The sequence below is a fragment of the Mycteria americana genome, chromosome Z (genome assembly GCF_035582795.1).
Source record: "Mycteria americana isolate JAX WOST 10 ecotype Jacksonville Zoo and Gardens chromosome Z, USCA_MyAme_1.0, whole genome shotgun sequence".
Lineage (NCBI taxonomy): Eukaryota > Metazoa > Chordata > Aves > Ciconiiformes > Ciconiidae > Mycteria > Mycteria americana.
This window is the reverse complement of record NC_134396.1, coordinates 43,901,874-43,922,569: the sequence shown is the minus strand read 5'-3', so window position 1 is coordinate 43,922,569 and position 20,696 is coordinate 43,901,874. Positions and strand designations below refer to the sequence as shown.

The 20,696-nt window shown below is 36.0% G+C and overlaps 1 protein-coding gene across 1 annotated transcript; it reads left to right on the top strand.

Moving 5' to 3' along the window:
• The first annotated feature begins 3,089 nt into the window (after nucleotides 1–3,089).
• LOC142421697 (long-chain fatty acid transport protein 6-like) lies at nucleotides 3,090–20,639 on the top strand. The gene is made up of 10 exons (XM_075526670.1): nucleotides 3,090–3,567; nucleotides 4,488–4,700; nucleotides 5,523–5,681; nucleotides 7,370–7,494; nucleotides 10,966–11,160; nucleotides 12,588–12,678; nucleotides 14,887–15,085; nucleotides 15,466–15,563; nucleotides 17,396–17,526; nucleotides 20,463–20,639. The coding sequence occupies exons 1-10, from the start codon at nucleotides 3,090–3,092 to the stop codon at nucleotides 20,637–20,639; spliced, it is 1,866 nt and encodes a 621-aa protein (XP_075382785.1).
• The last annotated feature ends 57 nt before the right edge of the window (nucleotides 20,640–20,696 follow it).

The window sequence follows — 20,696 nt, the reverse complement described above, 5'->3', positions numbered from 1 at the left end:
CTGAGAAGAGCTAGCAGTCAGTTTTCATTAGAGTAATACTTTTTGGCATAGAATGAGTCTCAGCAGATAAACAAATTAAGACTAAGGACTAGAAATACCAGATTGCCCATTAATTAAAACAAGGTTGAAGGAATTACTCAGTTATTTCAAGCTAATTGCTCAAATGCCCTTTTCTAGGACTTCAGGGAAAATATCCCAGAGCATACTGACTCATTGGAATAAGTAAGTTTATTTCTGACCATGCAGAGATACAAATCTGGATACATATGCAGCAAAATTCCACTATGTGAAACTTGGTGAGAAGAATGCAAAGGAGAAATAACACAGTCGTATTTCAAGCACTTATCTCTTACTTTGACAGAAGGCCTTCACAAAAAAAAAAAACAAACCAAACTATGCCAAAACTCAACAGTAGATGATATTGTAAGAAGAATACAAAGGTTTTGCTTAGACTGCAAATTAAGCATGCATTTGGTAAGATGGGGAACAACTGAGTTGTTCGCATTTACAGCTAAATCGTAAGTTATTAATCACAGTGTATGAATAATTATTTTTTCCAAAGTGCCTGGAGTTTGTCTAGATTTAAGAAAGTATCTCACTGTCCTGAGTAGTGCCTCCGTTTGGAGTGTGGATTAAATTCTTGTGCATGTACATTTTGTGAATTTTTTGGAGAATCCTGAAGTCCAGTAATCAAAAGCAAGCTAGGTGGTATTGCCAGGATACTGCAGCCAAAGCAGGTATCAGGCTTGTCATTCCAGGTGTACGGCAGGTCATGGCACTATGGCTTCTAGACTGCAGCTGACGGTATGACTGTAGTCTCACTCAGAGATGTGCATACTCTTTCCTAATAGTCACTCATTCCTAATATTCACTCCTTTTCTTCTCCATCTACATAGTCCACATTTTTCCTTTCATTTCCTTTGTTTAACTTAGATTTAACTTTTCTGCCCCACAAACAGTATTTTGCTTAAACAATTCTAAAACAAGGGATTGGTGGGCCTCTCCATGCATATTCAAGTGTGAAAAGGGTGAACCTAAATTAATGCTGAAACAACGCTGAAGACCAAAGTTGTTTCACATAGCCTGCTTTAGTCTTTTGTCTGTTTTATTCTACTATGAGTTCTCCCTCATATATCATGGCTATATTTGGCAATAGAAGTAATATAAGAATGCTATAGCCAGCCTATTATTCATTGAGTTTACTTCTGATCTTGCCTAAAAGAAAACTAGGGCTGAGCCTATTCTTATGTCATCATCCCTTTTATTTATTTTCTCTTAAGATTAAGTCTATATGTTTATTGCTTCAGTTTATAAACTCTGCCATTTAGACTTCCCCCAGAGCTAAATTTATTGTCTGGAACTATTTTGAATCTTGCATGCTTGTACATGTGGCAAAGAAAAATTAGTAAACATTTCCAAGTCATAGTTGAGGAGAACTTAATAGCCATGAAAGTCGTGAGGTCTTCTGTGCTCTTGGCCAGTAAATAACAACATTCTGAGAAAGCCAGAAAGTCAATGAGGGAGCCATATGAACTGAAACACAGGTGTTTTAATGGCACATCTATTGCAAGAGTAAACTTGTAGCTACTTTCATTTTTTTTACATAATACATAAAAGACAAAAAAATTGGCCTGATATGTGACATGACATAATAAAGAATAATAATCAGGAGACTTCAGGATAACTAAGAATGTCACTTTACAAATTAGAGTTCAGAAAGTGATGGGTTTAAAAATTTTGTTTAGAAATTTAAAATGTCATGCATTACGTACATTAACTTGGTTTATATGTTTTTATGCAATTAATGCCACAATGCTTTCATTTTTAAGCTGCTCTTTTACCCATACAACATTACATATGCTTTACGGTATATACAAGATCCTGCTTGCTGCAAAAATTCCACAAGTTAGTATATTCACTGAATATTGTTAAAAATGTAAACAAGCTTGACGAACATACCAAAAGTACAGCTTGTCATTAAAATATTTCTAAACTACGAAGTGGACACCACAACATTTAGAAAAGCCTCCAAGACTGCTGAAGTGTTCCTGAATCCTAGATTGTCACATAAGGTGTTTCAAATATTTGTAGTAATCATGGATGAAACTTTAAAAAGGAGACTGGTCAATGTTATACATATCAAGTTGTAGAGATCTTGCATGATCTTCACAAGTCCTCCTCTACAACCATTTGAAAATATGGCAATTAATGGTTGCCTGAAATACATTAACAAAGTTAGTGACTGTTATGCTATAAAGGTTTTTTTCCAAATCTTAGTATGTGCTTGTGCATTACTTTGTTTGAGATTTCAGGGTACTATTGTAAATAATGAAAATAATACAAATAATGCAAAGTCATTAATCACCATTTATTGCAAATGCCAGAAAAGCATAAGTTCAAAACTGGCTATTTCAGATGATGCAGAAAGTTCACAGTATATTTTCTGAAATTTGTGTATGTTCATCAGACTGTTCAAACCTGTGGAGGATTAGATGATGGTCTCAAATTCTATTGGACCAAAAAAACAATTCAGGCAGCAAAGAAGAACATATTTGGTGCATCTTACAGATGCATGATACTTAACATACTTTCATAATATACATATGATACTATATGATTTAACTGTTTGTTTTCATCTTTTTTAGGATTTGCCACGGTACAATAAACAATGTAGAAAAAATTTTGACTCCAAGTTAAAAAAAAAAGTCAAATTGTTTCCTGAGTTTATATCTTCTTTTATTTGTTCTTCGGATACTTTTTAAATTTCTAAATTTCCATCTGGTATTTAATTGTCAGTGTCTTTTTCATTCTACTGTCACCCTGGCCACATTTTTTACTTTGAACTCCTCTGTCCTTATAAACTGTACAATCTTTTTTACTCTTTACTCCCTTTTTCTTTTTTATATTGTTCTGGGCCTTTGTATTCTAGTAAACTCCAATATGGTATTTTAAAAAGTTCTCAAATTAATTGGTGGAATTGTAATTCACTTATTAACTTCTAGTCTTTGTCTTAAAACTCATTATTAATTATATCAATGTATTGCATTTTATATCTCTGAAACAGCTAATCTATTATTTCCCTTCCAAGCATGCTATGCACATGGCTTTCGACAATTGCTGGAGGAATAGTGGTGCTGTGTGTCTCTCTGAAGATCTTTTTCCCATATTTCTGGAAAGATCTGATCTACTTCTTGAGGCGGAAGAGGTTAAAAGCAATGGTAAAGAAATGGGCAAGCAATGGAATTCTCTCCATAATTGACCTTTTCATGCAGAGAGCGGCAAAGTTTCCCCACAAGCCATTCCTCATCTACGAAGGGAAGGTGCACACCTATCAGGATGTGGACAGGAGGAGTAACAGGGTAGCGCAGGTCTTCCTACACTATGGGAATCTGAAAAAAGGTGACACTGTGGCCCTGCTGATGGGTAATGGACCTGACTTCATCCACGTCTGGTTTGGGCTGGCCAAGCTGGGCTACGTGGTCGCTTTTCTCAACTTCAATGTTCACTCTAGATCTCTCCTGCACTGCATTAATACATGTGCAGCAAAAGCACTGGTGATAGGAGAAGGTAAGTTCTGTATTGCATTTGACTTACTACTGACTTTCTACTGCTTTATGCTTTTTATCAAAAACAGAAAATCAGAGCCATTCAAAGCTGCAAGCACTTCATATATACATAAAATACGCTGCCTAAAAAAGAGGGGAATGAGATAGTCCTGTTTAAATTTCAAGTGTACAAGCACCAAAAATATATGGAATTAATTAGTATAATAAAAGGCTTAAATCTGAAACTCTCCAAGTACTAGACAATGTACCAGCAGAAACAATCACGCATCAGCAAGCGAACAGCCTGCGGAGATACTTTAGCATAATCTCATTTCCATTTCTATTTATTGGCTTATACAGATATAATTCCACTGACTACAGGAAGACTCAGATTCCATTTGTTAGTGGTGATTTCTTTCAGCTCAAAATTTTCACATACAAATTTGTGGTTACTTCAGAACTACTTTGAAGTAGTGGTCCCAAGGTAGCATTGCTTGGACCGTGTTCAGCTGTAATTTTGGCCCTCTTACTGGCATATTATGTAATACTGGGCAATTCAGTTAACCTTTCTGCTCCTCTTTTCTCATCTTTAATACAGGTTGGCAATACTTCCATAATTCCATATGAACTCATGAGGGCTCATTATTGGTATGTGTACCAAGCTTTAAAACAAATGTTATACTGATTAAATTAAATCCTATATATTCGCATCACCAAGTAAGATCAGGGAGTTTTACCTATTACAGTTAAAGCCACATGAGAGCTATAGGGAAACTAAACATCATGATTCTTTTCTCACTGTCCAATAGGTCGGTTAGTCCTGCTGCAGGCTGCGGTACGCTCACTGTATGCAGTGGTAGGGTATACAATTCCAATGCAGGTAATCAGGCCTGTAGTTGTAATTATTTTAATAATAAGCATATAATTTTTTTAACTTGGCAGATTGTTTGGGATCAATACAGAAAGAATTTATTTTTCATCTCTTGGAAAATAATGTTGCTGTCTGGCTGATGAGCACCAGTTCTCCTTTCCAGCATGTTCACACTATACCAGACAAACTAGACAAGGTGCCAGCACACCCTGTTCCATCTCACCTTAAAGTTGTCACTAACACAAGAAACACAGCTATGTATATCTTCACATCAGGAAGTACAGGTGAGGATGTTTACTAACAAAGTACAACGCAGCTCTCTGAAAATTAAGGTGGTATAAATTTAGCAACAAGACAGGCACAGAAAAAGACAGAACTTGAATTTTTAAGTCAAGACAGGGAGGTAATCATTTAGTTAAAAGCATAAACCATTAAAACCATTAGCCTTTAAACCATTTTTGCCTTGGCATAACAAGAGCATAATTCCAGTTAGTGAACTTTCACATCGATATTCCATGGCTGAACTTTATTTCTTAAATAAAAGACCAATAAAGTCAGTCTCTAACAGCCGCTCAGATTCCATAGTGACAGAATTTCACAGGTCTATACTAAAAAGAAATATGGCCAGCACAAGTGCTTGGGCCTTGGGAGAAAATTTTTCCTCTGCGACTGGCCTGAATAATGAAGCTTCACCTTATTTCACTGGGAAGGAAAGGGGAATCCTTCCTCCAGTCAAGCCAAACAACTTCGTAAAAGTTATTCCTATTGCAAATAGCAGCTGAGTGGCACAGTGGCTCTTCAGAAGCTTTCCCATTCTCGCTTTGTGGTGAGGGAACACTGTGCACAGTCAGTCTGCACTCACCTGTGAAGTCTATGGACTTTCTCCCTCAGACAAAGCAGATGAGAGGATTAAATAGCCTCACAGGCAAAAAGATTGAAGAAGCTGAGAGACTAATCTCAGCTTGAGGTAAAGACAGAAGGACAGGACAGACAGGCTCAGAGGAAAAGACAATTCTCCCTGTACATTCCAAACATAATTCTGTTTGCAGCAGAATTATTAATGCAAGCAGTACATTTATAATTATTTGCTCTTCTCCCTTTGGCAGGTTTCCCAAAAGCTGCTATCATCACTCATCTAAGAGCTCTATCTGTCTGCTTAGCGTTTACTCAGTGTGGTGCAGTTTCTCAGGATATTATGTATCTCACTCTTCCCTTGTACCACATCAGTGCTTCTCTTCTTGGTATCAGTGGATGCATTGAACTAGGTAATATTTACCTTCTGGTGAAGTTTCATTAATTTGAGAATGCTGTAACATTTTATTATTTGGTGAGTAACTCTGTTTGGTAAGTAACTCAAATATTATGTCTACCAATAGACTTCTGTAATTTTCTCTTTTTTATCACCTTCTCCAGTCTGCAAGCAGTATCTAAGATATATGCTTAGAACAGACACCAATTGTTGCATAGATCCAACATAACATGACTTGAGGTCTGTGTATCACTAATACCATTTCATATGTTCTGTAGGTTTAACCTGAAATCATACTTGTACCGTACACCAAAAGTTTAAAAGGGCATTCACATGGCATCTGAGAAGTCAGGCTTGATTTTTAGTGTCAGAAGGTACAAATGCATTGTGGAAGCTTTAACTAACCTTTAGAATAAGGGCAACTAAATGTGTTTTGGAGCTTTTTGAGTCACATATTTGAGTAACATCTACAGAATTAGATTCAGGATATTAAAGTGAAGGAAAGGAAGAATGATGGAGCCTCCCCTTTTGATTCTGATAATGGGAGTTATTTGTAGAGGGCTAGCAATCAGATATTTTTTCAGATATGTCCTCCTTTCCTGTCCTTAGAGTCTTGCCCAGATGCTGGTTTTTGGTATGGTAAGTATCTATCTGGACTGTTTCAAAAGCCATTTCAGTGCTTTGTTTCTTCAGGAACTGCACGGGCAGGCATGCTGGGCTACAGCAACTGATTACAGGACTGGCTGCTGCCTAATAGAAACACAAAAGGGATGGGAAAAGTAGTGTATAAAAAGGCTTGAAGCTATGATTTGTCTTGGAACAGAAGAAGTAGGGTAACAGCTTTCTTAGGTGGGCCATTCAGATGGGGACTCTGGGGGGCCTGGGATTTAAGTGACAAGGCTTTGAAGTGAGTGAGGCTGAAGAGCTCTGAGAGGGCTTCACGTCTTGCATGAGACGGTACCTGGGTCAGGGAGGAACTGGCAAGCTAGGAGCAAGTGGACTAAAAGGGATTCAGAACTTGCAAGGCACTGGGAAGCTTTATGTGGGACAAAAAGGACTCAGACAAAAAGGAATTTTGGAAAGGATAGAAATAGGGAAATTTGTAAATTCTTGGCTGGTAACACTTAGAAAAAACTGTGAAAAAGTGATGGGGTGGCAGACATGAGAGGTCTAGGATGAGGTGGCTTTTGGAATGGAAAACTCTGAAGGAACTTCAGGGCCACAGAAACAAAAAATTGAGGATGATGAATTGACAAGAAACAGGAAAAGGGGAGTGAGTCAGAAACAACAGAGACTCTGAGTTGGTTTCCCTTCCACCACTTCTCACACAAATAGAGAAGCTGCGAGCTACTTTCTCCCCCATTCCAAGATCTCTTTTTTTCAGAGTTATGCAAGCCACCATCTTGACAAAAGCAAAATGGTTAGGCTTTGACCTATTCCTAGCAACTGGAGACGACCAAAAGTTTTGCTTCTACTGCTTCTGATACTGTAAGTTTTTAGTTACTACTCAGAACAAGAAGCAAGGCTCCATTGTGCTAAACACAATTAACAGATCTTGCTAGAAATAGCTTACAATTTATTTAAATAGCTGAATGTATCATTACTTGAATTAGGAGAATGACAACTTTTTTTTAACAATAGTGGTAGAAGATAAGATAGATTTTAAAGGTTATTTTGAATTTTCTTGTCTGTTTGATCACCTAGGAGCAACTTGTGTTTTGAAGAAGAAATTTTCTGCAAGCCAGTTTTGGAATGACTGTAGAAAACACAATGTTACAATGTTTTTGTACATAGGAGAACTCTGTCGCTACCTCTGTAACCAGCCCAGTGTAAGTTCTTGTTTGCAAACGCAGCTTTAAAATATAGCAAATCTGTATTTTTGTAAGTCATCTAGATTTACCCATTTCTCAATGGTCTACTATTTTTAATGTTCGACAGTTTTTTTCCCAGTGTATACAAAATCTGGGTCTTGTGTTTCTTGTAATTCTACAATAGCAATCAAGTTTATATCAGCAAATATAGTGGTTACACAGAAACAAGCCTGACAGGATTGGACAGTTATGCCCAGACACTAACATAAACTGCTCAGTAAAGCCAAGCTTGTTAGCTTTTAATCTGAGAAACAGGCAAGCAGCAGGTCAGTAAGGAAAAGGTATAAGCAGTAAAAGCTTTATCAGACTCAATGATCAAACGAGAGCATGAACCAGATTACATTATTAACCACCTGCACTGCACTGTTCCAAAGTAGTTACTTATTAAGAGAAGGCTACTCTATTCAGTATTTAATGGCTGATAATTAATTTTTGTATGGCTTTGAAACTGCTGAATGAGTTTTTGTTTGGTTAATTTTTTTTTTAAGAGATGTTCCAGAGGCACATTTTGTTCCACAGTTGTGTATACCATGATAAACTTACCTGTATAAAGTCATAGTACTAACAGTGTGGTGCAAAATCTTGGTTGCCCCTGGCATAACACTCCTGAAGAACATGGGAGCTAAATTGTGATCAGATTTAGAACAAAAGTAAGATGTCACCAAACAGAGCAGCAGCAGAAAAGCAAGTCTGAAAATACTTATTATATCGCAACACTTGTTTCTCAGTGATGGTGGAAAAGATTGGTTAATTTTCTTAATTTTATACTTGGGAGTTAGGAAGTTACTGAAGGGAGGTGACAAGAAGTATTCCTACCTACCACAGAAAACATCATGTACAAGCACAAGGTTCAAATGATCTCCAACTGCATTGGTCAGAGATTGGCACAAGAACTAGCAACAAGGAGAGAATATGAGAGAATCCACCAGCTGGTCTGAACAGAGACTCCTTATTGTGTGGTCCGGATGTAGGAGAGGGGTCAAAGACAAAAAGGTATTAGAGAGAACAAGCCAGGAAAGCTGTTGGCCAGAACTCAAGTCTGTACAAACATTATGTCAGTAGTCCATGGATCAAAAAACAAAGGAATCATTAACTAGGCCAAACTAGTTGTGTAAAAGTCTCTCCTGCAGGAAAAGGCAGGAAGAACTTTGTTTACTTGGCTCCATAGCAAGAATTTAACAGAGAAGATATTTAACTGGCAACTGGTAAGAAGAGGGGAAAATAGAAAGATGGCCTAGCTGAGTTGAGGAAGCTGAGGATGTCAACAGAAGTGGATCAGGGTGAACGCAGAGTCCTGCCAAGATCATGTATCTTACCAAAGTATAATACATATAACCTCTAGTGTACCGGGGGGGGAGTGAGCGAGCGGCTGTGTGGTGCTTAGTTGCTGGCTGGGGCTAAACCACGACAACCACCCAAGTTCTTCCACAGTGAAAGAAACCTGTGCAGGCTAATAAGACAGCCAGCTACATTTCACCTAGACTCCTTGTGCTGTGGCATGCCAGAGCACAGCAGAGCACACCAGGACTAGGGCTACCTAGACGAGGGACCTGTTGGAGTATGCTCTAGGTCATATCCAGGATGTCTGTCCTTACCTCCTTTCACACAGCATGCCTAGGTCTCACACTGAAATTGAGAAAGAACATGGATTTGGGAACTAGGAGGCACTCCTGGATTTCTTGGTGTAGACAGAGACTCTAGACACTACTCTCTGACTAAGTATGTCTACAGGAAGCTTACCCAGAATCCATGTACCTATCAGAATTAAATTTTAAACATAGTACCCCATAGAAGGTAACGAACAAAACAGAATGTATGTCGAGGAATGTTTTTAAAAAGAATCATACAACTTTTAAAATAAAGATATTTTAAAATAAAGATATTTTAAAAGTCAAGGTAATGCAGGGAAGTCCTGCAGATTGTTATACCAGCGATGAAAAAAGGCAAGCATAACAGTTTCTCTTATGCTTATAAACTCTGAAGCTCCTGAGATTTCCTCTAAGTCCTAGAGTCTCACCAGCTATTTTGAAAAAAAATAATAAAATCCATTACTTCATCCTGAAGACCAAGTGCTGAAGAAGGGACAATATTAGGCATGAAGTAACTCTCCCAGTCAGCCTGCCAACTGGTTCATAATTGGGTTTGATCACATACACGTGATCAAACCATGCGATTCCTTCAGGTTTACCATTAAAACTGCAAAAGAAAACAAAGCTTGTTAAGCAGAAGCGGGGAAGTCTCCACTCCTGTTTTTAACAAGTGGAGTTTAGTCTGCATTACAACTGAGTCTATTGTGGCAAATAATTTATCTGCCATAAAATGCAGTTCTGGATCAAATGTGAACTCTGTTAATCCAGAGTTCACAAAACAATTTTATGTGAATATATTTAAAGGTGAAAAAGTTGAAACACTGATTCAGCTAAAATATTTCAATGTAATTCTTAGGCAATGTTCCATTTTGAAATCTTCTTAATATTATTTAGAAATCAGATCTATTTTTACAATTTTTAAAGTTTTAAATAACACTGAAATGGAAACAAAGTGCATTTATTTGGTTTGAAGAAACTGTTCCCATGGACCTGAAATAATTTTATTTTCTGCTGTCATTCAGCCATGGCAGTAACTTAATTACTCAATGCCAGCTACATCTCCAAAAAAAGTGGAGGCTTTTCCATAGGCAGAGTCTTGACTATAGTCCTATATATAAGGTGCTGAGTAGTCTGGCCCAAGGCAGAAAACATTTACGTAAGTAAGCATTTGAGTAGTTTGCCACACTAATGACATAAATGACATGGAACAATGACATATTAACAACTACATTTTGACTGCAGATTTGATGACCATCTTTTCTGAATTTGGATTTAAGATTAAAAACTGCACCTAATCATATGAGATATGGTAAGGAGCTTTAAGTCATTCTGCTACTTTTACAGGTTCCTTAGGCAACATGGCAGATGTGTAAAATTTACTACCAACCATCATTACACGTAGAACTGACCATAGCATGTCACAAGTGTTTTCTAAGACACAATGTTATTTATGCAGAAAAATTCCTTTCTTTGGTTCAGAAAGGAATTTCCATTCTATGGGAAATGGCACTTACTTAAAACCCATTTATTTACATTTTCAAGATAGAGTAATTCTTTTAAACTTTGTAATATACATCTCAGTTATAGAATTCATAAGTGACAATACAAAGAAGAACTACAGAAATAAAGTTTTCACCTTACGAAAATCCCTGAACCTCAGACCAAGAATTCTGAAGATTTTCTGTTTGATTTTTACAAAATGAATACCCTTCTGTGAAGTATTTTAGTCAAAGTGGCAGTTTCTAAAGGAAAATCATTCTCTTAGAAAATTTTAGATCAACTCTAGGTATTTAGACCCACTTTTCTCAGCTGCAGAATGTTTCTTTTTGGCTCTTCACAGAAAGAAGAGGACAGAGTTCACAAAGTGCGCATTGCTCTAGGAAATGGTATCAGACCTGCTGTCTGGAAAGAATTTCTGATGAGGTTTGGCCCAATTAAAATATTTGAATTCTATGGATCCACAGAAGGAAATCTTAGTTTCTTAAACTATACTAATAAAATAGGAGCTGTGGGCCGTGCTGGCATCTTCTCAAAGGTAAATGTAATCAAATCAACCAACCGACCAACTAACCAGCCAACCAAAAAAAAGCAGATGAAAGGCAGAAATTCTACAGAGCAGGAAAGCATACAAGGAAGAACCTGCTTACTAAGAGTCCAGATGAAGCAAAATTTGGTTCATGGAAACAGAAACCTTCTTCTTAGCTCCTTACTTGACTCTATTCTCTGTACATAAATTGTGAAGCTAGAATAAATATACAGAACAAGTCCACAGAAGCTGAAACTACTGCTTCATGTATCTGACTTTTTCCCCAGAATATAAAAAGAAAACCTGACTGTATAGAAGTGCCTATCCACAGGACTGATTAATTAAGTTTTTTGCTGAAGTTTACTTATCGTCCTGAAAACCCACAGATATTAAGTGATGAGGCAGAAATTAGTTTTGATTTGACTTTTGGTATGAATCAGGAGACGATATGTTCCAGAGCAACTTACACAAATTTACTCTTTGACTGCATCTTCACTCATTAAAACCAGCATCACACTTTTTTGTCTGAAATAAGCAAACAAAAAAATTCAAAATTCTCAGCAAATAAAGGAGAAAAATATAAATCTCAAGATATCTGAACTATAAATTTTATATATATGACTACTGTTGAAACTCTCATTGGTGATATACATCTTCCACCCATAAAAATGCCTTGACTCAAGGCAAGTCTCAATGCTTTTCTATTTGTATAGACTCTGTGAATGATGAACATTACGCTACAATAAAATACTGTTCAAATTATACTAAAGATTCAGATCAGTAAACATCAAAACCAGATTAATGATTAATTCCAAATTATTTCTGCTTTTAATCTGAGATACCGAAAATGCCTTCCCATGGCCATAATAACAACTCTGCAATGCTTTGTATCTTTAAGAAATCTTAACTATGTGGGCAGGGGATGAAGGCAGGGAAGCCTAAATCAAACCACTGAGCTGTAAGTTTCCACTTGAATCTGGCTGGAGTAATTTTTGAGGTGTCTGTAAATTTAATTTGGTTTTTTTTGTCAGAGAATTTTCTTGATTTGCATTCCAGTAATGTTTAGCTTCTACTTAGAAATGGATGGTAGTTTTAAAGCAAAACTGACAATTTGATCAAAAGCACTGTTTCACTTTACTTTATATAAATTATTTGCATCTGACCATACTCTAAAACAATGGATTTCTTTTTATCGATAAAGGAGATGAACACTTCATCTGTATATGTATATTTAGTGTTGCTCACCATGATATGAACACTTTCTGACAATTGCTTCTCAGGATACTGTCAGTACATTTCAGGCTATTCCAAATCTTCTGAAGTCTATCCGTTAATTGGTACTATCCATTAACTCAAAGCAATTTTTATCAGAACAACTGGAAAGTGACTAAGACAGTGAGATTTTTAAGTATGCATATGCACTTTTTTTTATTTAGTTCCTACATTCTTTTGAGTTGTTGAAATATGATGTCTGGAAACAAGAACTTATGAAGGATGAAAATGGAAGGTTTAAGAAAGCACGCATAGGTAAGGAAAAATATTAGTTAACTAGTAACTAACAGATGCCTCTATTTAGATGGTGATATTTTGGGGCAGGGATTAACTCTCTGTTCTGTGAGCAACAGGTTCTTGACATACATTTAGAACTTGAAAATGACACAGGAAAAACATATTATCAATAGATCCAAATAGGGATCTATTGCTAATATACCCAATAACATATCCAGATATTTATAATATACCCAAATATTCAAAAATACAATAATATAAGAACATAATAAATATTCTGGGCTCAGAATGTTTTTATTCTTACCTGCAAAAACTTGTTCATATTGCTGAACAAATCAGATTTCTTAGTGCTGCTTTTTTTTCCAAATAAAATGGACACAGTAATTCCTAGATATGCTGTGTCCTGAGACCAGATGTTTACAGATGCTTTTTAATTTCAAAATTTAAAGTTCTGAGGAAGAACAGTACCATTTTAAAATCTGGATAATATTTTTCATATTTTTACATTTAGTGACCAAACCAGATTTAACTATTTAGTACCTAGAGTTCCACAGAATCTCCAAACTCCTACTTAGAATGGAATACTCCTACTCAAAGAGCTGAAGCTCCCAGGCTGAAAATAGGATGGCCTCACAGCTGAGAACATCTTTGAGAAAAATCCTGAAAACTGACTCTCACAAAAGACATAGCACTGCATTTTACTAAAGTCACATTAAATATGTGTGTCTGTGTAAGCATGCATGAATCCATGTGTGTCAAAGTTAACCATTCTGGGAAAAAGGTCTTTAACATCACTAGCTTTAGTATGTAGATTTAACTATCATTGAGATAAAATTCCAGAAGGCAAAAAAGAGGCTTGTACAGCTGACCGAAATAATACTTGTCATGCTAATGTCAGATCTCAATGATACATAGTAGTACTGGTCATCAAAACAGCAATTATTATTAGTTATTTCTGATAAAATATTATATTCTGGTAGTAGTACTGGAAACCAAAGTACCAATTATTCATTATTTCTGATGACACATTATTTGCTGATAATATCTAAATCAAGCAAAAGAATTAATTGTTTTTTTCTTGAAAAGAGCTTGCTTCCTCACTACAGTTACATATAAACTGGACAAAAATTCTTGGTTTCTCAGTGAAATTGATAAAATGCCCAGTTTCATGACACAACTAGAAAAATTTTGCAGGTTGTTACACAAATTTTTTAGGTAAGTCTGAAGCCATGACTCAATGTAATGTGAGATAGTAATGACAGTAAATTCCCAAACTGGAACAGAGAATCATCCTGTAAAACTGACTGGGGCTTAGGACAACTCTTTTTTTAAATTCAACATTTTTGGTTTGGTTTTTCTTTTGTTATAAAGCATGCATACTATTTGCAGCAATGCTAGCTCCTCTTCTGAACAGTAATATGAGCTTTCATTCCACTTTCCACATTTAGAGTTCAATACAATAAAGAGGATCTAATATGAGGCAGATGTACAGCTATGAAGAAAACTATTTGTTTGAAAACATCTCCATACATCTGTTGAAGGAAAAACAATAATCTTTAGAAGATGCAAATGTCTTTTGACCTCAGGAACAGACTGAGAAATAAGCCAGTACCTATCATAGATATAGAATAATAAAAAAGCATTTTAAAAGTGTATTCTGAACCAATTCCAGTTAATTTAATGGAATTTTTGCCCTTGATATAAATGGAACTTACAGCAACAAGGACTGATGCCCAGTAGGGATATACTGCAGACTCCAGGGACTCCTTGACGTTCGGAGGCCCAGGCACATTATGGCTTACAATGTGCATTTCCACAGCAGCACAGTGCTGAGAGCAGTAGCAACCCTGCCCTCCAGAAAAACATAAAGCACAAGAGGTTAGGCACTATGTTTTGCTCCATGCATATTGTTTGACTACCAGCACCCTTTTCAAATGACTGAATAGTCATCCTTTAATTGGGCAAATGCTTTTCAGGGTAAGTGATGTACACTGTACTCCAAAAAGCTCTTCCCCAAGGTCTAACTTTTCAGAAGAGAAGGAAGCAAAATTCTGTTCCCTCTTTCACTCACCTATTTCTGCTGTTCATCTAATAGTTATGGAAATGTAGCAATAAGATGAGTAGAACAGATGTGGCTTTCCAAAAGATTTTTAATATGATACTTTACGCTCTAAATAGCTCACTGTAAATACATTTTTTTTTCCATTCCCTTTTCATGGCCTGCAGGTAAACCTGGTCTTCTAGTTGTCCAAGTTACTCAGGATGCCCCATTTTCTGGATATGCCGGAAATAACGAAGCCTCAGAGAAGAAACTCCTGCGTAATGTGTTTGTAAAAGGAGATGTGTATTTTAACACAGGAGACCTCCTAGTGATGGATGAGGATGGCTTCCTCTACTTCACTGACCGGGTGGGAGATACTTTCAGGTATAGTACAGAGTTAACAGTAAATCCAGTGAGTTTGGAAGAAATCATACATATGCAGGACTGGATGGAACAGGCCAGACTTAAACCTGATGAATATCAATTTTGTTTTAACAGAAACATTAGGGAGTGCAAAGTCCACCAAAGTTCACACCAACACAGTAGAAGTTTTCAAATTTGAGTCAAATGGCACTTCTATTTCTTTTAAGTGTGGGGTTTCAAACGAAATGGCACTAAATCAGAAAAGGATTTATCTGTCTACACTCTTCAGTTAAGAATAACAGTAGTCCATATTAAAAGTACTGCTCCATCACATATAGCCGTGTATAGAATAAAAATTTGTTAGCTAATACCTACATTATTTTAAAAAATATTTTCAACAGGTGGAAAGGAGAAAATGTTGCCACTGTAGAAGTCGCGGAGATCATTGGTATGATGGATTTTGTCCAAGAAGTTAATGTTTACGGTGTAAGCATAAAAAGTAAGACATTCCCTATAGTTTGAGAATATAAAATGAAAATAGTAGTTTCCGACTCTATCCTTTCTGTTCTTGCAACAGAATGCATACTTATATGTAAGGAAATAAATGGTGTCAACTCAGCAATTCAGGCTTTCCTACAGTGCTTTGAAATTTCAGTTTTAATAAAATGCTGTATTTAAGAAACATGACATGCTGAAATTTTGTCATGAGTGGCAGAAACATCAGGATGAATTAAAACTCATAACACAGATATGAGAAGTACAAAGTTACAAACTACAGAAGACTTCTTTTAGGCTACAGGCTTTCATCTGAAAAATGGTAAAACGGGGCATATTAAAAGATGACGTGTGAAAACACCTGTCGCTATCTTCTAAGTACAGTCCTAGAAGATATGTACTTTTTCATAATTGGAATGTTCCAAATCACATATGGTGCTTCATAAAAATATACAATACCATGCTGAAAAACTGTAGGCAATTAAATTACAAAATGACGTGGAAAATTGCTCAGAAGATGCATCTATTGAATGAACAGGTTGAGGAAGGCAAACTTTCTTGTGGTGCTGAACAGCTGTTCTATGTTTCCTTTGGAGGAAGGCAAACAAAGTCTAGTATTGAAAGAAACTAGTCACATGAAGAACAAGCTATCAAGAGACAAGCTACTACTTAGCAATGAGAGATGGAAGACACAATGGATTCAAAGAGCATATATGAAAATAAAATGGACAAAAGGCCATAACCTGAATGGCTGATCAGCAGGTGGATGTCGAATGCCAATATGTTCATTTGTGAAAGATGGCATCCTCAAGAGCATGCAAATAAAACTGTAAGCTAACTTGGAAAGCATATCTCATTTTCATCTACAGTTGGAGCCGACAAGAACTCCTTGAAGGGCTATTGCTATCTCAGGCAGTGAATAGCACATCAAAACAAAACCTCAAGAGCTTAAGAATCACATTCATTCTTGGTTGTAGTGTTAATAAAATCTAGATAGCATAGTCTTTCATATTTCTGAATCAACTTGAGTCTGAAATATTGTCAAAACAAACTTTATAGCACATTACAAATTAAACAACTGCAAGTTCATTTTCATGAAAAGGGAACTCGTATTTTATCTTTCCAGTGTCTTGGCCACACCTCAAAGCTGCTCTTTCATTCTGGACAGATTTAACCATGGTAGCTCATCTCTTCTAATTTAGATGTTTTATCCATTTGGAATTCTTACTTCTGTTTGAATAAAGAGAAAGCAGGAACTATGTTTGTTACATCTTTTTTAAAAGGGTTTTGTTTCTATTTTCACGTCAAGCATCATTTGCTGCTTATAATTTACTAAGAGGCACTTCCCATATTTGTCACTAATCTGTCTGTGGAATAGAGCAGAAAACATTCAGAGGTGCTAATACAATGTACAATAGCCACTAGACTTTATACAGACCAAGTACAGTCTCATACATGTCTACGTCCATCTTTTGCACTAGTTTTTGTGGAAGTAAGTTCAGCTTTTTATTGAACTAGTGGTCACTCTGATTTCATTAGGCCACTATGTTACCAATGTTAAGATTGAGCAAGGTAGGAAGGAAACCTAGCAGCCAGCTGCCAGCCACAAAGAATTCCTAATAAAAAGGGGTCAGTGACATTTTTTTAATTGAATAAAAACACTGAAAGTAACTTTAAGTCTTCCAATATAAAGTATCATGTATCTTACACTCAATGATGTCTGAGAGGATATTTCACAATATCAAAATGTTTGCTCTGACCAACACTAAATCCCTCCAAATATAATACAAGACTCACATACACTCACTTGTCATAATATTTTTCAATTTTTATTAGACTATGAAGGAAGAACAGGGATGGCAGCGATTGTGCTTAAACCTGGTCAACCTTTTAATGGAGAAAGACTTTATAAGCATGTTGTGGACTTCCTTCCAAGTTATGCCCAGCCACGCTTTGTGAGAATCATGGTAAGACAATCAGTTGCATCCTACTTGTATTTATCTTCTGTCTAACCTGAAAATTGGTCTCTACAATCATGGAATGAAGGAATTAATTTACAAACAGTTTCAAGAACTGAAACACAAAAAGTAATACTAGTCTGAATTATTGTTGCTATTATTATTATGAAGTTAAGCAAATATTTGATGAATTAAAAATTTTGCTTTAAGGATCCTTTCATACCTAAAAATCCTAGATGTGATTAATAACTTGTCAAATTTAGATTTTGTTTCAAAGCTCTTCATCTTTAACTAGTGTGTTCTTCTAGCCCATAGAAGACTAAGCAGATGCACACGGGTAATATTACATGTAACAGTGTCCTCTTATAAAAGGATGACACAATCCATTTAAAACCTTTTCCTAAAATGGTTGTTCTTGAAGTGATTATTATTCACTGTTACTGACAAAGCATCAAAGAAATATCTAGTTCTTTGCAACAGATAGTAAGATAAATACTTTACAGTGAAGCTCTCATAATCTGAGAACTAAAATCTACCCACATGCTTTAGACTATAAAAGCAGAACTGGGATACAATTCTTTTTAAACATGCACCTTAGAAGTACAAGGATTACACCCCTTGTGTACTCCTCACAAGGTGACCTTGTGCAACAGGACAGGAAAGCATGAATGGCAAAAAGCAGGAAAGGTCCCCACATTACATCTTCTGAAAGTTTGCAGCAGACAGTTTTCTGCTGTTAGGGGATGCTGAGAGGCATTCGGCAGTTTTGTCTCTCCCTAAATATTGACAAATTGTCTGAAAGGCACAAATTTGATTGCGAACAAGATGGGAATGTAACAGAGTGAGAGACACTGGAGACGAAGAGGAGAAAAAGAATGTATACACTTAGAGAGAAGTGTAATTTTTAAGACAGTTTAAAGAATTGAGGAAAGCCATTTTTTCAATAATAGTTTACTATACTAAGTAAATGTATCTTCAAATGCAGTTAGCATAGGTTATACTATCTATGGTGCCTCAGGACAGCAGTGCCCTCTTCTGGGAAAAAACTTTGGAACAGACATGTCTTTATGGTTCTATTAGATGGAGAAAATCTATACGCAGCTCTAGGGTCTGTATATGTGGAACCCATTAAACCTGTTTGCATTTATGTATTCTCTGACTAAAGCTTTTTTTAGCTAATTGAAGGCAGCTGACTACCAAAGATACTATCAGTACTAATTAATGAATATTTACATGTGTGAATTCCTATTAAAGGAAATAAAACCAATCTTATTAAAAAAATCAAAATGATAAAAAACATGTTACTTTAAAAAACATCTTAGGGGAGGATAATAGGATGAATGCTGAACTCACAATTTTCTGAGTGGACAGAAAATGAAGTCCCTTCTAAAAAAAAGATGTGTCTTGAGAAAGAGTTCATGCTAATCAAGAGTGACAAACAAAAATATGAAATTCTCACACAAAATTGGATATAAGATAAAATGAATCTTGAAAATTTTTCAGCAGTCCATATGTAGGCTCTTTCTAATACGAATTGCAACCATGGTTGACTGATTTTGTGAAAACCAAGCAGACTGAGAGTTGTTCTTCTCAACCTCTCTGAATTGACTCTAGAAGAACAGCAGAGGCCCAGGGACAATGACACGAAGAACCAGGGTACTCTGAGGCTCTGAGACAGTAGCTTTTTCACTTGACTTTTGCTAACTTCATTCTTGTTTGCAGAAAGACATTAGGAAGAGGTTTCTAAGAGCATCCAGGGAGTGAATTCAGTTTTGCATTATTTGTGCTCTGTTTTGTTTGGGGTTTTTTGTTTTGTTTTTGTTTGGGGTTTTTTTTCAAAACTTGTATTTCTACATAGAAAAATCTGACTTTATTAAAATAACATCAGGGGATCATTTAAACAGAAAATCTCAGCAATCTGTATTCATAATACAAATTTAAAATATTTAATACCTGTCTTTATTAAACTTTTAATCTTATCGTTGCAACTTTTTAAATAATTACCAAGACAAATTCATGCCAGCTATTCAATTTGAAGCAATCCCGCTTGGTAATGATTGAACATCATTACCATCTGGCAGCTATTCAGTATCTGTGTGAAATGACTTGGTGGTCTAAGTGTGGTTCCTATCATAAGCGCTGCCAAGAGAATGAACTGGCAAACCTATTAGCAGTCTCAGCTCAGAAGCCAAAGACTAAATGACCTGGGAGTTATGGAAATGGAGTAGCAGTGTGAAGAGGAAATCAGGGGTGTTGCAGATCAAGAGAGAAAAACAAGTAAGAACTGAAAAGTGGCCTGTTTCAGCATGAGAACTAAAAGAAAATGTTACCTACATCGAAAGCACCGTACAAGTAATAACCATACCTGAGAACGGTGTGTTTTAAACTTTTCCCTTAATGTGAGCCACATTTTAAATGAGATTATTTTATATACCACTTCTGCTCTCATACACTGCCTATTGTGTGCAGACCAACTTGTTCATGAATTGGCATTTGAATAACTGCTGTACAGCAACTGCTTGCACAGAAAAATAATACAGGAAGGCATTTAACATGTTTGTATTTAATGTCTTAAATGAAGTTTAGCAGTTGGAAATCAGAGGAGAGCCAGTACCGTAAAATCAGCCAGCTCTCTGCAGAGCATCACCGAGTGTCACATAAACTACAGATTTTGTGATCAACTGCACTAATGAAAGTTAAAGAAAATTATTATTTCAAAACAGAAACTTGTAAGCTTGCATGTAGCTTTGATAAAGAAATGAATAAGAAATAAAAGCTGCATTTAGATTTAGATTTCACTGCACCTGTGAATCAGATCATTCTGTCTAACTGAAGATATTCTATAGTAAAATTGTGTGATCCATTTTATTCAGAAATTGCATTATATTTTCACTGATATAGGCTGAAATTGAATATTGCACTGTACTTGAATTATTTTTTTTTAGGATGTTATGCAAATTACTGCAACTTTCAAGCATCAGAAAATGCATCTGGTGAATGAAGGATTTAATCCAGAAATTATATCTGAACCTCTGTATTTCATGCATGAACCTGCACATTCCTATATTCCTTTGACAAGAGAGATATACAAGAATGTGGTTTCCGGTGAAATAAGTTTATAAAGCATAGAAATAAAATGACTCTATGATACAGAAATTAAATTTCAAATATACTCCTGC